General features: G+C 44.4%; 1 protein-coding gene across 2 annotated transcripts in view; it reads right to left on the reverse strand.

Annotated features, from left to right (window-relative positions):
* PALM2AKAP2 (PALM2 and AKAP2 fusion) overlaps window positions 1–12,708 on the reverse strand; it is a gene marked incomplete at both ends in the record, with an annotated part of 298,468 nt that overhangs the window by 213,103 nt on the left and 72,657 nt on the right. For both annotated transcript variants that reach the window (XM_080940223.1, XM_080940226.1), the window contains one exon: window positions 6,792–6,922. In XM_080940223.1, coding sequence (XP_080796349.1) covers window positions 6,792–6,922 — 131 coding nt within the window. The remainder of the gene's footprint in view (window positions 1–6,791; window positions 6,923–12,708) is intronic.

Consider the following 12,708-nt stretch of genomic DNA (forward strand, 5'->3'; position numbering starts at 1 on the left):
TATGCCCCACTGTCAACTGAGCTCAATTTAGGGCCACCTAGGTGATTGGTGAGGCAGGGCTCCTCCCCCTTCTCTTTTTATCTCCATCCTTTTTTCCTTCTTCCCCTCTCCACCCCTCTTCTTACCCCTCCATCTATCCACCCTGAATGTATCTGTGAGGATGTTCCTAAAAGGGACTCATCCTGAATGTGTGCAGCACCAATTCCAGAGCTGAGGGCCCGGGTTGAAAAAAAGGAGAACAAAGAAGCAAGCCAGCCAAGTACCAACACTCATCCTTTCTGCTCACTAGCCAACTACTACCACATGTGCCTGTGTTTGACATTCTAGCCAAGTGCATGGTGCCTGACAACCAACATGGAGCCCTCTGAAACCAGGAGCCAAAACAAACCTTTCTTCTTTGAGGTTGTTTCTGCCAGGCACTTTGTCATAGCAATGAGAAAAACAATGAATTCATTCTTGAAATTAGAATGATATTCAAGTGGGGAAAAAAAAAAAAACCCACAAGGTAAGCCATCAGCCCTGGTTACAAGAACAGATATGAAACAGAGCAAGTTGGTGCGGATCTGCTGCCTGAAATATCAAGGGCACCACTGTGATGGTTTGTATATGCTCAGCCCAGAAAATGGTACTATTAGGAGGTGTGGCCTTGTTGGAGTAGGTGTGTCATTGTGGGTGTGAGCTTTAAGACCCTCATCCTAGCTGCCTGGAAGTCAGTCTTCCACTAGCAGCCTTCAGATAAAGATGTAGAATGCTCAGCTCCTCCTGCACCATGCCTATTGGGTGCTGTTATGTTCCTGCCTTCATGATATTAGACTGAACTTCTAAATCTGTGAGCCAGGCCCAGTTACATTTTGTAATTATAAGACTTGCTGGGGCTGGAGAGATGGCTCAGAGGTTAAGAGCACTGACTTCGTTTCCAGAGGTCCTGAGTTCAAATCCCAGCAACCACATGGTGGTTCACAACCATCTATAACAAGATCTGATGCCCGCTTCTGGTGTGTCTGAAGACAGCTACAGTGTACTCACATATAATAAATAAATAAGTCTTTTATAAAAAGACTTGCATTAGTCATGGTGTCTCTTCACATCAGTAAAACCTTAACTAAGACAACCAGTATGGGGTTCTGTGTGACCCATGGACACAGTGAGACACTGATAATAGTTGGCCTTGGAATTCTTCAATAAAATATTCCAACAGAAAAAATCTCATACGGATGTTAACATCTAAGATTTGTTTTTAAAATATAAGAAATGCATATGGAGTCTACTTTCAGCAGTCCTCATATATTTTTTAATGCCTCATTAGTCTTTATTTACCAGCAAGTCAAAAATATGACTGTGACACAAACCAGGGAAGAGTAGCAAACAGAGACAAGTTATCTGCTACAGTAACAAGGCTCTCCCCACTTGACAGCCATTCTGACTTGAAGCCATATTGCTCACAATCGAGCTATCGATCTTTAAAGGATAATAGAAATCTCTGGACTTTGAGAAGGTAGCCAGTGTCCTTTACCTATATCTTTATTAGCCTAGAGACCCAAGGTTATTTCTAATGAAGTTCAAAGGGAGGGGCTCTGCCATAAGACCTCTGAAGAAAAACCAAACCAAACAAAACACAAAAACCTCAGCTATGTGGTGTGTGGCTGTCCCTTACAGAGTCCCCAGAGGTGGTTTCTAATGTCCTCGAGTCAAAGCCAGAATCTGTCCGAAATCAAGGGCAATGGCCACGCTCCTTAGTCTACTGTGTGCAATTGATTTTCCTGGTTTCAGTGCTAGAAACGGAATCTTGCGGTCTGTTTCTCTTCATGCACAGGATCCTTCTTGTACAATACAACCCTGTGGAATAAGCTTAGCATCTTTATAAACTGTGTGTGGGCGTGGGTGAGTGAAACTGGGAGGTGTGTACACACCACAGTGCTCATGTGGAGGCTGGGAGATGATCTTTGGGGTCAGTTCTCTTCTATCACATGGATATGGGGAGCTGAGTTCAGGTTACCAGGTCTGGTAATAATACCAGCACCCACTGAGCTAGGGACCCCTTACTTAAGCCACAGAATCCAAACTTCTGGAATAAAGTCTATGACTTATTCTTTAAATCCTCCCCAAGGTAATTATACTGCCCAAGACTTGCATATTCTAGATGTATTCTCCTCCCCTCTCCTCCCTCCCTCTCTTTTTCTATCCCTCCTTCCTTTGTCCTTCCTGCTCAGTAGGTTAGGTTGAAAAATCTAATCACCACCACCACAAGTTCTGAAAGATAGAAGACGCTCCATTCCAAGGCACCTCCATTGTGTAAATAGCATTTTGGAAGAAAAGTGCAATTAAAGGTCTGGAATTTCCCACACTACCCCAGGCTGTGAACAATTTTAAAAAGTGCACGGTTTCGTCTTTTCTTGATGCTTAAGGGAATGTTCATATTAAAACCATGCTTTGTTTAAACTCTGTCATATTCAGATTGACCCAATCATAAAGAAGTAAGACACCACCTGATTCCTAGACACCCTTGAGGTCCTGTGGGGCCACTATCCCTCTTTTTTCTCTAAACCAAAGGAGCCAAATTTATCCGCCTGTTTTTTCCACATAGAAATTGCATCTTCTCTTTGATTACCGTGCTGTATTCTTCCCTAAGATTTTGTTTTACTTTGGTTTGGTTTGGTTTTGAGACAAGGTCTCAAATAACCTGGCCTGCCTCACACTCTCTAGGTGTGAAAACGGCCTTCAGATTATAACACCCCCCCTGCTTCCATCCCCAGGTGTCTAGAGGACAGCCTCGCACTACCATAACCAGCGTACATGGTGCTAGAGATCAAACCCAGGGTGCGCGCCTGCCACACAAGTGCTCCACCAACTGAGCTACATCCCAGTCTCTGTGAACGGTGGACCTCATGTGGCCTCTGCTGGCCTAGGGTGACCTTGTACTGCTGGATCCTTCTGCTTACCCTTCCTGGGTACAGCGACTACAGAAAACACATCACCAGGCCTGGCTTACTTTAGCACTGGGCAACAGAACCACGTGTCCCTTTTAAGAGGATCTAATGCATTTCTACGGAGTGACTCAGATCAGTGGGTGGAAGGCTAAAGATCTGCAGAGCAATGCTTTGTTGCACAAATCCCCTTTTCAGTGGGCTCTGTGGCATCATCTCTGGGGTTCCTGTTCAATAAATATCAAACTCTAGACAGGACCCCCAAATCTCTCCTTTTCTCTATATTGGTTTCTCTCAGTGTCTCTGTTCCACTGCGTTGTGAGTTTTACTTCTTCCTTAGTTTTCTGCAGTTTCCTTCTTTCTTCAGTTCAACAGTCATGCTTGTGGAAGATGGATGTATTCATCCACCCCCCATACTTTTACTATTCTCTTATTTGTGTTCTTTCCACCAAAAGTGGGTCGTCTGTGTCCCTTCCTTGACTGGGCGTGGCTACCAGCATGCTTTAGAAGCTAGTTTACGGACAGTTCTAAGTGTAGGCCTTGATTGTGCTCCGCTCTCTGGATCCTCTGTTATTGTGGTAGAAAGACAGTAAGAGCAGCCCATTAGCCTGTTGTTGCACAGAAAATAAAAGCAGATGCATCCCACCTATGGCTTAGAGCTCAGCCAGAGGGAGCAGAGTCCTGTCATACCGCAGGGTGTTTATGGGAACCACGACCCCAACATCTGTTCCAACAGCCCTCTGTGACACAGAACTGAACTGCACCCAACTACAGGAAAGTCTCTCAGGGAAACAGGTATTCCTTACAGCATGAGGGATGTAAACATCTCTGAACCTAAGCATGTTGTACAGGTGTGGCTCAGTCTTTTAAGGGAGAGATGCTAAGAGGAGGGGAAACAGAAATCAAATTGTGGAATAGGAAGGATGTCCTCAGTCAGGAGGTCTAGAGGCGGAGAAGGTGCCCACAACAGCCTTTCTCATACACAGCAGCCCTGAGAATGTGGCAGCTTACCCTGGTACACATCCAGGGCCCATGAGGTCAGTGCAAGCCTATGAGAGGAGCAGGCACAGTATCCCCCGATTCAGAGCCTAGCCACTCATTCCTACAGCCCACCATGGTTCCTTCCCTCTGTGTTGGCCATCGCCCTCTTCCAAGGGCTCCAAGAAAGTCCTGCACACTTATACACAGGCTCTTCATTCTCTTGATTTTTCCATGGCTGACCACGCCTATCTGAACCCCCATCTCTTACAGCGCACTTCTGAAGGCATAAAGTTTTTGTGCACTGTGGAAAGGTCATCCTTGTGTTAGTCAAATGCTGATTTCTCTGCCTTTATGTTATGTCTTTTTAATCCAGACATGGCACTATAATGCTTATGTCAAGAATCTCCTGTCTCAAGTTCATGTAAATAATTCTTAAATTCTTACCATTTATTCTCAGTCTTGTCAATAAAAGCTGATCACCCAATGACTGTGCAGAGGAGAGAAAAAGGGTGGAATTTCCACCAGTCAGGGGGAAGGGAAGGGGGGGGATTAAGCCACAAGAAGAGACAAAAGTTCAGCCTTTTCATGAGAGTTCAGCTGAAGGCCCTACATTCAGATATTGTTGGGATTTTGGCTGTAAGGTAGTCACATTCATTTAGGAGATAAGATATTATCTTATTATATTATATTATAAGATAATATCTTATATTAAGGTGAAGCTTGAAAATAAATCTTGGTCTCTCTGTATTGTTATTGGGGAACTAGCTAGGATGAAGACATACAGCTGCCTTATAAATTTATAATTATATTAAAAATAACATTTATATACTCCAGTGGTTGACTTTGCCCAAACTGAGCTTTCATTTACAATGAGCCTCCAGGGCCCCATCTTAACCTGCCAATGGCTTATCAACCCCTGGACCTTAAAAACAGTCATCTCTGCTTAAGCCCATAAGAAAATCAGAAAAAGGTCCTAGAGCTTACTCCTTTCTGTACTGACACACCTCCCCTTGGATAAATGCTGACACGTCTGGTAACAGTTTACCTTTTAACCTTTGGGCTCCATAAAGCGTGCATACACATGAATATGTGCACATGTGTATAGGTATGTGTGAATACATACATCGCCCCAACCTTTTTCTTGAGCATATCTCCCACAAGCAACAGTCAGCCAAGCTCTTCTGAATGGTCTGTAGAGACATTAGGGCCTGGGCAAGCCAGGAGCAGAGGCTGAAGCATGCTTTGGGGTTTGCAATCAGATTGTCCCCATCCTTCGCCAGCTTTGAGGGTCAGCACCAGGTTGCAGTTCAGCTGGTGTACTCGGCTTCATTCGTGTGACGGCTGACCATGTCCGTCAGCTTGACTGGATCTGGGATCTACCAAAAGTCATGTGGCTGGCCACTCCTGTCAGGGACTTTTTTTTTGACCAAGGGTACTTGAAGTGGGAAGATCCATGCTAAACCTCGGCAGCCCGGATTAAAGGACACAGAAGAAGGAATGCTTTGCTCTTTGTCTGTCTTCACTGTTGCTGCTACTGTTGCATTCCTTAACTGATAGTAGCACTAGCTTCTCTGGGCTTCCAAATGTAAACCGAAATTATATTTCTCCCAGAATCCTTCAGGCCCACACCGTCAGACTGAGACTGTGGACTGAGTAGCTACCAGATTCTTGATATTTCCCAAGGGAATTAGCCATTGTTGGTCCACCTTTGCATGTAATCCAATCTAATAAGTCTCCTTTGAATATATATTCATCTGTCAGTTCTGTTTCTCTAGATGAGCAATTCTCAACCTCCCTAATGCTATGAAACTTTAATATAGATTCCGTGTCATGGCGACCCCAACCATACAATTATTTTTGTTGTTACTTCATAACTTCAATTTTGCTACTATTATGAATGTAAACATCTGATATGCTGGTTTTCTAATATATAACCCCCGTGAAAAGGTCATTCGACACCTAAAGGGGTTGTGACCCACAGGCTGAGAACCACTGCTCTAGCGGACCCTGACACACCCTTAGTTACTTGGTTAGTTAGTTGGAGATAGGATATGACTTTATGTCCAAAACTGGCCTTGAACTGGAGTATCCCGTACCTCCTGATGCACTTGCCAAGTGTTTGCTTTCACCGTAGGAGATGGAGGGCCAGTAATAGACTAGATGACCTTGTCAAGAAGAGTCAAGACAGACCAAAAGCAATCAGGCAGAATTTGGTGGAGCAGGTTGGCTGTGGAGACTCTGTTCGGAGGTCTGTACACACACCACATTCCACCCACAGCTCCTACTCTGTCTAGGTGTTCTGAGACTGGGGACAGCTAGAGTTGCCAAGAAGAAACCTCTATTTTGCTTACAAATGAACCTGACCAGCTTCCTGGCCACAAGCAGACCACCTCTCTTCCATATCGAAATACTCAGAACCGGGATGAGGGCAGTCGGAGAAGCGATGTGCTCACTGGGCAGGACAAGGAGGCCATGAAAAGTTGACCTACAGAGCTCAGGCTTACAGCCTAATCTTTTCTATGCCTTCTCCATCTCAGTTTCAGGAGCCGTGACTACAGTCCTCCCGTCCCAATTGGTTACACATGGCGAATCTACACAGAAACCCTTCACAGAGGCCGCAACAGCCAACAGCTAGACCCACAAAGAAAAAGCACAAAAGCTGACAGACTTAGAGGAGGGCATTTTGGGAAGGGCAGTCTGTTCATAACAAATAACTCATTGGCAGGGGAAGACATCTCTCAACTATACTCTGAGGAATAACGCCGATTCACACAGAAAAGTTAGACATCACTATTATCTCTGCAGGACAGCCCCAGGGGAAAGTCACAGCATGGAGAGCGCCCCCTCCAGGAGAGCAGTGGTGACTGCAGGCTGGGAACCACCTACCTCTGAATGTTATCTTCAAGTTGCTTGACTCTGAATTCATCCTCCTCAGACTGCTTGCGCCTGGCTTCCTCCTCCTCCGCTGTTCCCGCTGGAACACCCTGCAGCAGCCATTTTTCTCGAAGCACTTTGGACTGTGGGAAGGAGGGAAGACAACAGATGACACCTTTTGGACCACATCTTTTCTCTGGATCAGCAGGGATTCTCCATCAAATCTGCCACTCCTGTCAACATGGCTCTGGGAAACCAGAATTTTGGATTGTTTTTTTAACACCTTCTTTTGTTTTTAATTCAGTTGTGTATTTATTGAGACCCTACAACTTATCCAGCCCTATTCTGTCTGTCAAACATAAAAGAAAACAAAATCCAATTCCTGCCTTACACTTCTATTTCAGTAAGGAGAGTACAAAGACACAGTTGCTGCACACATATGCAGATACATGCATACGTGTGTATCTCCACATACATGCATACATGTGGCTATACATGTATGTTCACACATATGCATGCACATGTAGATGCCCTCCTCTCCCCATTGATTCTGGAAATTCAGGAAATAGAGAGAGGGATTGCTGCAGGACATTTGATCACAGTGTGAACCCTGAAATTATATACTGGAAAAACCTGTTTCTAGTTGTGGTGTGACAGAGCTTTCTGTTTATGGTAAACAAGACTGAATAAAGTCAACCCCAGGTCAAGAGGTGGAGCACTCTGACCAGCTGACAGGGAGTAGACATAGGAAAACCAGAGAGTGAGAGGGAGTCGGGAGGACAGAGAGACACACAGGAAGTAGGGAGGAGGGACATTCAGTTAGGAATGATTGATAAGATATTGTGAAAACGGAGACCTGCTTTTTTTCCTTCTGGGATGTCAGCGGAGGAGGAAGGGCAGCTGTCTCTGCCTCTCCGAATTAGCAAACTCCACCACAGCGTCTGGCTTCTGAGGATTCATTTGGTAAAACTGAATGTTTGGGATTGTGTTTTAAAAACAAGGGATAAAGAGTTGTCATATCATGAGATGGGTCTAAAGGGCTTCGTTGCCGAAGTGGTGTCCCGCAGAGAACTGCCAGAAGCCAGGAGCCAGCCAGCCTTATGATGCGACATGGGAAAGTATGACCTTCCGAGAGGTGTCACTGGTGCCTCCTACTATTAACCACTGTTTCTGACAAGTCAAAAGTAGAGTAAACATAATACATATATGTCTAGACTGATTAATTATAATGGAACTCTGTCTGGATTTAATAATTATAAATATGTTGCCATAGTTCCAAACCACGTTAATTATGTCACCTGTTTGCAGCATCCCACACGTACGACTAAAGGAAGTCTGTCCCCAGTTAGTTTGCATCTGGTCAGTAAAGTTTCTAGCAGGCAATGTCTGGGCAGGGAGACAGAGGCGGGACTTGTAGGATTCCTGGGAAGAGACCTGGGAAGGAGGAAGAGGGGATTCCGCGATGCCATGAAGTGGGCAGACACAGTGTAGGTGCACGGAGCTGCTCAGCGGGGTTCAGGGTAGCAAAGGGAAAAATGTAGATTTAGTAAAGATTAACTCAGGACTATCAGAGGGCAGTGTGTGTTAGCCATGTGGAGTTAGGGAGTGGCCCAGCCATTGAGCTGTTTAGGGCATTTAAAATATGCTTATGTGTGCCTTTCTTTCGGGAATCCAGAAAGGTGGGTAGGAAGTGTGTGCACCCCACACCCACCAGGGAGTTTAGAGAGGATTAAAATATTACCATATCAAATACCGAAGTTTTTTTTTTTTTTTTTTTTTTTTTTTTTTTTTTTGGAGACAGGGTTTCTCTGTGTAGCTCTGCCTATCCTGGAACTCGCTTTGTAGACCAAACTAGTATCAAACTCAGAGATCCACCTGCCTCTGCTTTCCAAGTGCTGGGACTAAAGGGTGTGCTATGCCCTGCTCCACAGCAATTAAACAAATTATTTATCTTATGTATATGAGTACATTATATCAGTCTTCAGACACACCAGAAGAAGGCATCAGATCCCATTACAGATGGTTGTGAGCCACCATCTGATTGCTGGGAATTGAATTCAGGACCTCTGGAAGAGCAGTTAGTGTTCGTAACCGCTGAGCCATCTCTCAAGCCCTGTCCACTGCAATTTTTAAACTGTGTGTGTGTGTGTGTGTGTGTGTGTGTGCTCGAGAGCGCACACATGTAAACATTCATATAGATACTGCATGTGTAAACGCAGGTGCCCTAAGATTCTAGAGAGGGCGTTGGATCCCCTGGAGCCGGAGTTACAGGCAATTATGACTGTTGAACGTAGGTGCTGAGAACTGAGCTCAGGTCCCCTAAAAGATCTGTATGGGCCCTTAACCACTGAACCTTCCACCTAGCCCTGCTACAAATCACAAACACCATGACATCTCACCTATCGATATTTGATTAGGAGTCTCCAAAAAGACAAGGTCACTTTCCTACCCAGCGACTCCCATTGTAAAACTCTCTAAGATCTGTACTATCCAGTCTCTATTGAAGTATTCTTTTACAAGGTCCAACGCCACGCCTCATCATTAACAAACACCTCAAAACCGTTAGTGACTCACTACTCCCGAGTAGTGTTTCCAATGTTAAAATTAGACATCCCACCAGTGCCTCTGTATGGATGGACTACAGAATGGGATAAGATACATCCATTTCAGTTCAACGGTCGAGAAAGAATAATTACTGCTTTGGGGAACAAGATAAAAACGATACGTGACAAGAGCATGCGTGGGCTTCCTAAAATGAAAAGCAAGGGAGGAAGTCACACTTCGTGGTCTCTAAGAGCAAGTAGCAGCTACTGGATATCCACGTGGTTATCATGGTTAAGGACCCGTAGGCACCCATCACTGGACCAGTGGTCATGGGAGTTAATCACTGTGGGGACATAGAACATGGGACTAAGTCTTCCCAGTAAGAGAAGGCAGCAGAAAAACATGAAAAACAGTCAATAACTACTGTAGAGAAATTAGTGGATAGTTTCGTTATAATCCATTATAGAGATTGGTTTGATTACTCTCAGTGTGCCCAGAGGCAAACCCGGGGGCTGGAGAAATGGCTCAGCAGTTAAAAGCATCGACTATTCTTCTGGAGAACCTCACTTTGATGTCTACCACCCGTATAGTGGCTAACAACCACCTGTAACTCAAGTTCCTGGGGATCTGACACCCTCTTCTGACCTCCTCAGACACAGGTGAGCATGTGCAGGCAAAACACTACGTAAGGAAGACAAAACATAATGTAATAAAATGAAGGCAAACTTACAGCACTTAAGGCGTGGTTTTCTAATAAAACATAAAGACATCCATTTACTCACATATAAATGATTACTATGAAGCTAAGATGACTGGACAAAGTATGCCCCACCTGTTGTAGTTAGCTGTAAGATGTCAGCTAGAGACAGCCTACCTCACCTCACTTGAGGAACTGTCTGTAGAAGTGTGTGTGTGTGTGTGTGTGTGTGTGTGTGTGTGTGGTGGGGGGCTGTCCTGATTGTAAGTGGATGTAGAATGACCCAGGTCACAGGACGATACTCTTTCACAGGCAGGTGGTCCTGGGTATGAAAAGGGTGGTTTACCATGAGCCCGAGAACAAGCAAGCAGCATCTGTCCTCCATGATTTCCAGATGAGCTCCTGCCCTGACCTCTCTCAGGGCTGAGCTGTGCCCTGGAGGTGACCCCATAATAAACCCTATGATGCTTTGGATAAGAGTGTTTTTATCAGCAACAGAAACGCTGTTAGAGTTCTACATCAATTTAAGACTCACCCAGGGGAGGCTGAGGGTACAGGCCACGGTGAAGTATGTGCTTAGTGTGTATGAGAGTCTGGGTTCTGTCCACACCACAAATGGAACCTATAAGAAGACAATGGTGCTTCTCCCTCACTGTTCTCCAGCAATGGGCTTCGCCCTCCCCTCATCCTTGAGACTTGCAGTCAGGTGGCATATGTGTCCATCCCTGAGGTTAACAGGAAGTTGTACTTGATCATAACAAGTAACTTCAGAAAGAATAAATAAATAAAAAAGAAAAGCAAAGCACACACTCTGCACCTTAGTAAACACCTAATTCTAAGCTAACAAAGCGAAGGCAGACTTGAGGATGGTCCGCCCAGCTTCCTCCTTTACAGCTAAGGTCACGGACAGGAAGCAACTGTTTGAGTTGATCTAGGTACACAGTAGGAAGGGTCTGGGGCAGGATGGAAGGCGAGAGATGGATTAGGGTGAGCAAATCATCTCTCTCTCCTCCCCACCCCACTCTGTCTCCCGATCAGGCATTTGTCATGTTATAAAGTCATATTCAGCAATCGCTTCACTGTGTAAGTTTAGCATTGATGTTGGATTTATATAAAATCTCCTTGTCGAGAGACTATACAAATATTCTCCAGTGAGTGACTCTTGCGGTCGCATGAGTTTTTCCTTTGCTCCAAATCACCCATTCATCTGTAATCCGACTAAAGTTATTATATCATTGACTGCATTTGTGAGTAATAGACTCTGGATAACTTCAATTTTCTGAAATAAAGTAGCTTAAGACTCAGGGTGGGGAAGTAGATGATAGTTATTTTTGTACTTTCCCTATTTTTTTGTGTGTGTACATGTGGTAAGCATGTGTGTGTGCTTATTTTTGCATGTATGTGAGCGTGTGTGTGTATATGTATATATCCATACTGAAGCCTGAGACTTGTCAAGAATCATGCCTAACTGTTCTTTCCACCTTTTCCACAGAGGCAAGAACTAAGCAATCAAACCCAGAGCTTGCCAAGATGGCTATCTTGCTAGCCAGCTTTCTCTGGGGGTCCCATCTTGGTCTTTCAAGGCTGGAATTAAAGGCAGGTCATCATGCCCAGCTGGGGTTTCTGCTTGCACAGAAAGTGCTTTTCCTACCAAGCTGCCAGCCCGCTGGCCCTCCACTCCCTCTCACACTCGTTCCTCGTCCCCTTCTCTAGCCCTTGGATCCTCTCGCCTCCTTATGCCCCATAAGATCCTGTTTCGGTTTGGTTACATAATTTAGTTCACAAGTGAGACTTCTGATGAAAGAGATGGAGTTTTGCCCTTCACTCGAGTTTGTATTATAGGCATAGAGACATGATAAGAAAAACTTGGTGCCAGGAACCTTCACCCCTGAGCCATCCTGCTTGTGGAGAACGTTTAAATTTTTAACATTGGAATTTTATACATACAAATTGAGAAAAGATCTGATTAGTGCTGCGGTTTCAAAATGATAAAAGATACCTTAAAATCAATCTCTCTCCCCAAGAAAATGTTGCTCAGATTTGCCCACCGCTGAAGAGGTGACTTCAATATGACTGAAGAGTGCATATTGAAGATGTGGTATTAACAGTGTAATCCTGACAGTGCTGATAAATACGCCACAATGTGGCAGCCCCAGAGGAGTGCAGTTTGTCAAACACACACAGCCCCGAGACTTTGGGCAGACTAATAAAATAGACAAATCTCTGCCCATTCAACCAAAGGGCAAAAGAGGAATATTAAGTTCAGTCCATGCTGGTGTGATACCCTAGCTGATTTATTAATTTATTTTTAACTCACATCATCACAAGTCATATTATATAAACCATAAGAATAAATCATTGTTTCCATAGATTAAAAAACCAAAAACATATTTTTTCACAAGAATACTAATGTCAGCTCTTGTCTCATAGGAGCCAGCAGACAGACAGAAGGAAAGGAATCAGAAGGTGTGGACCCAGCCGTAAGAATGAAATATGAGAGTGATAAAGATGACATTTAAGTCAATGAGAGAAAGAAAGGATTAATAAATCATGCTGTGAGTCAAAACATACAGCTTTATTCTCACCTCACACCTTATTGGAAAATGAATCTTAGGTGAATAAAAACCACCGAAGTGTGTGGGCAAACTTATGGGCAAGCATTTGAGATGAAAATTTTTTTCCAAGTAT

Source organism: Micromys minutus (genome assembly GCF_963924665.1).
Source record: "Micromys minutus genome assembly, chromosome: 28".
NCBI classification, from domain to species: Eukaryota; Metazoa; Chordata; class Mammalia; order Rodentia; family Muridae; genus Micromys; species Micromys minutus.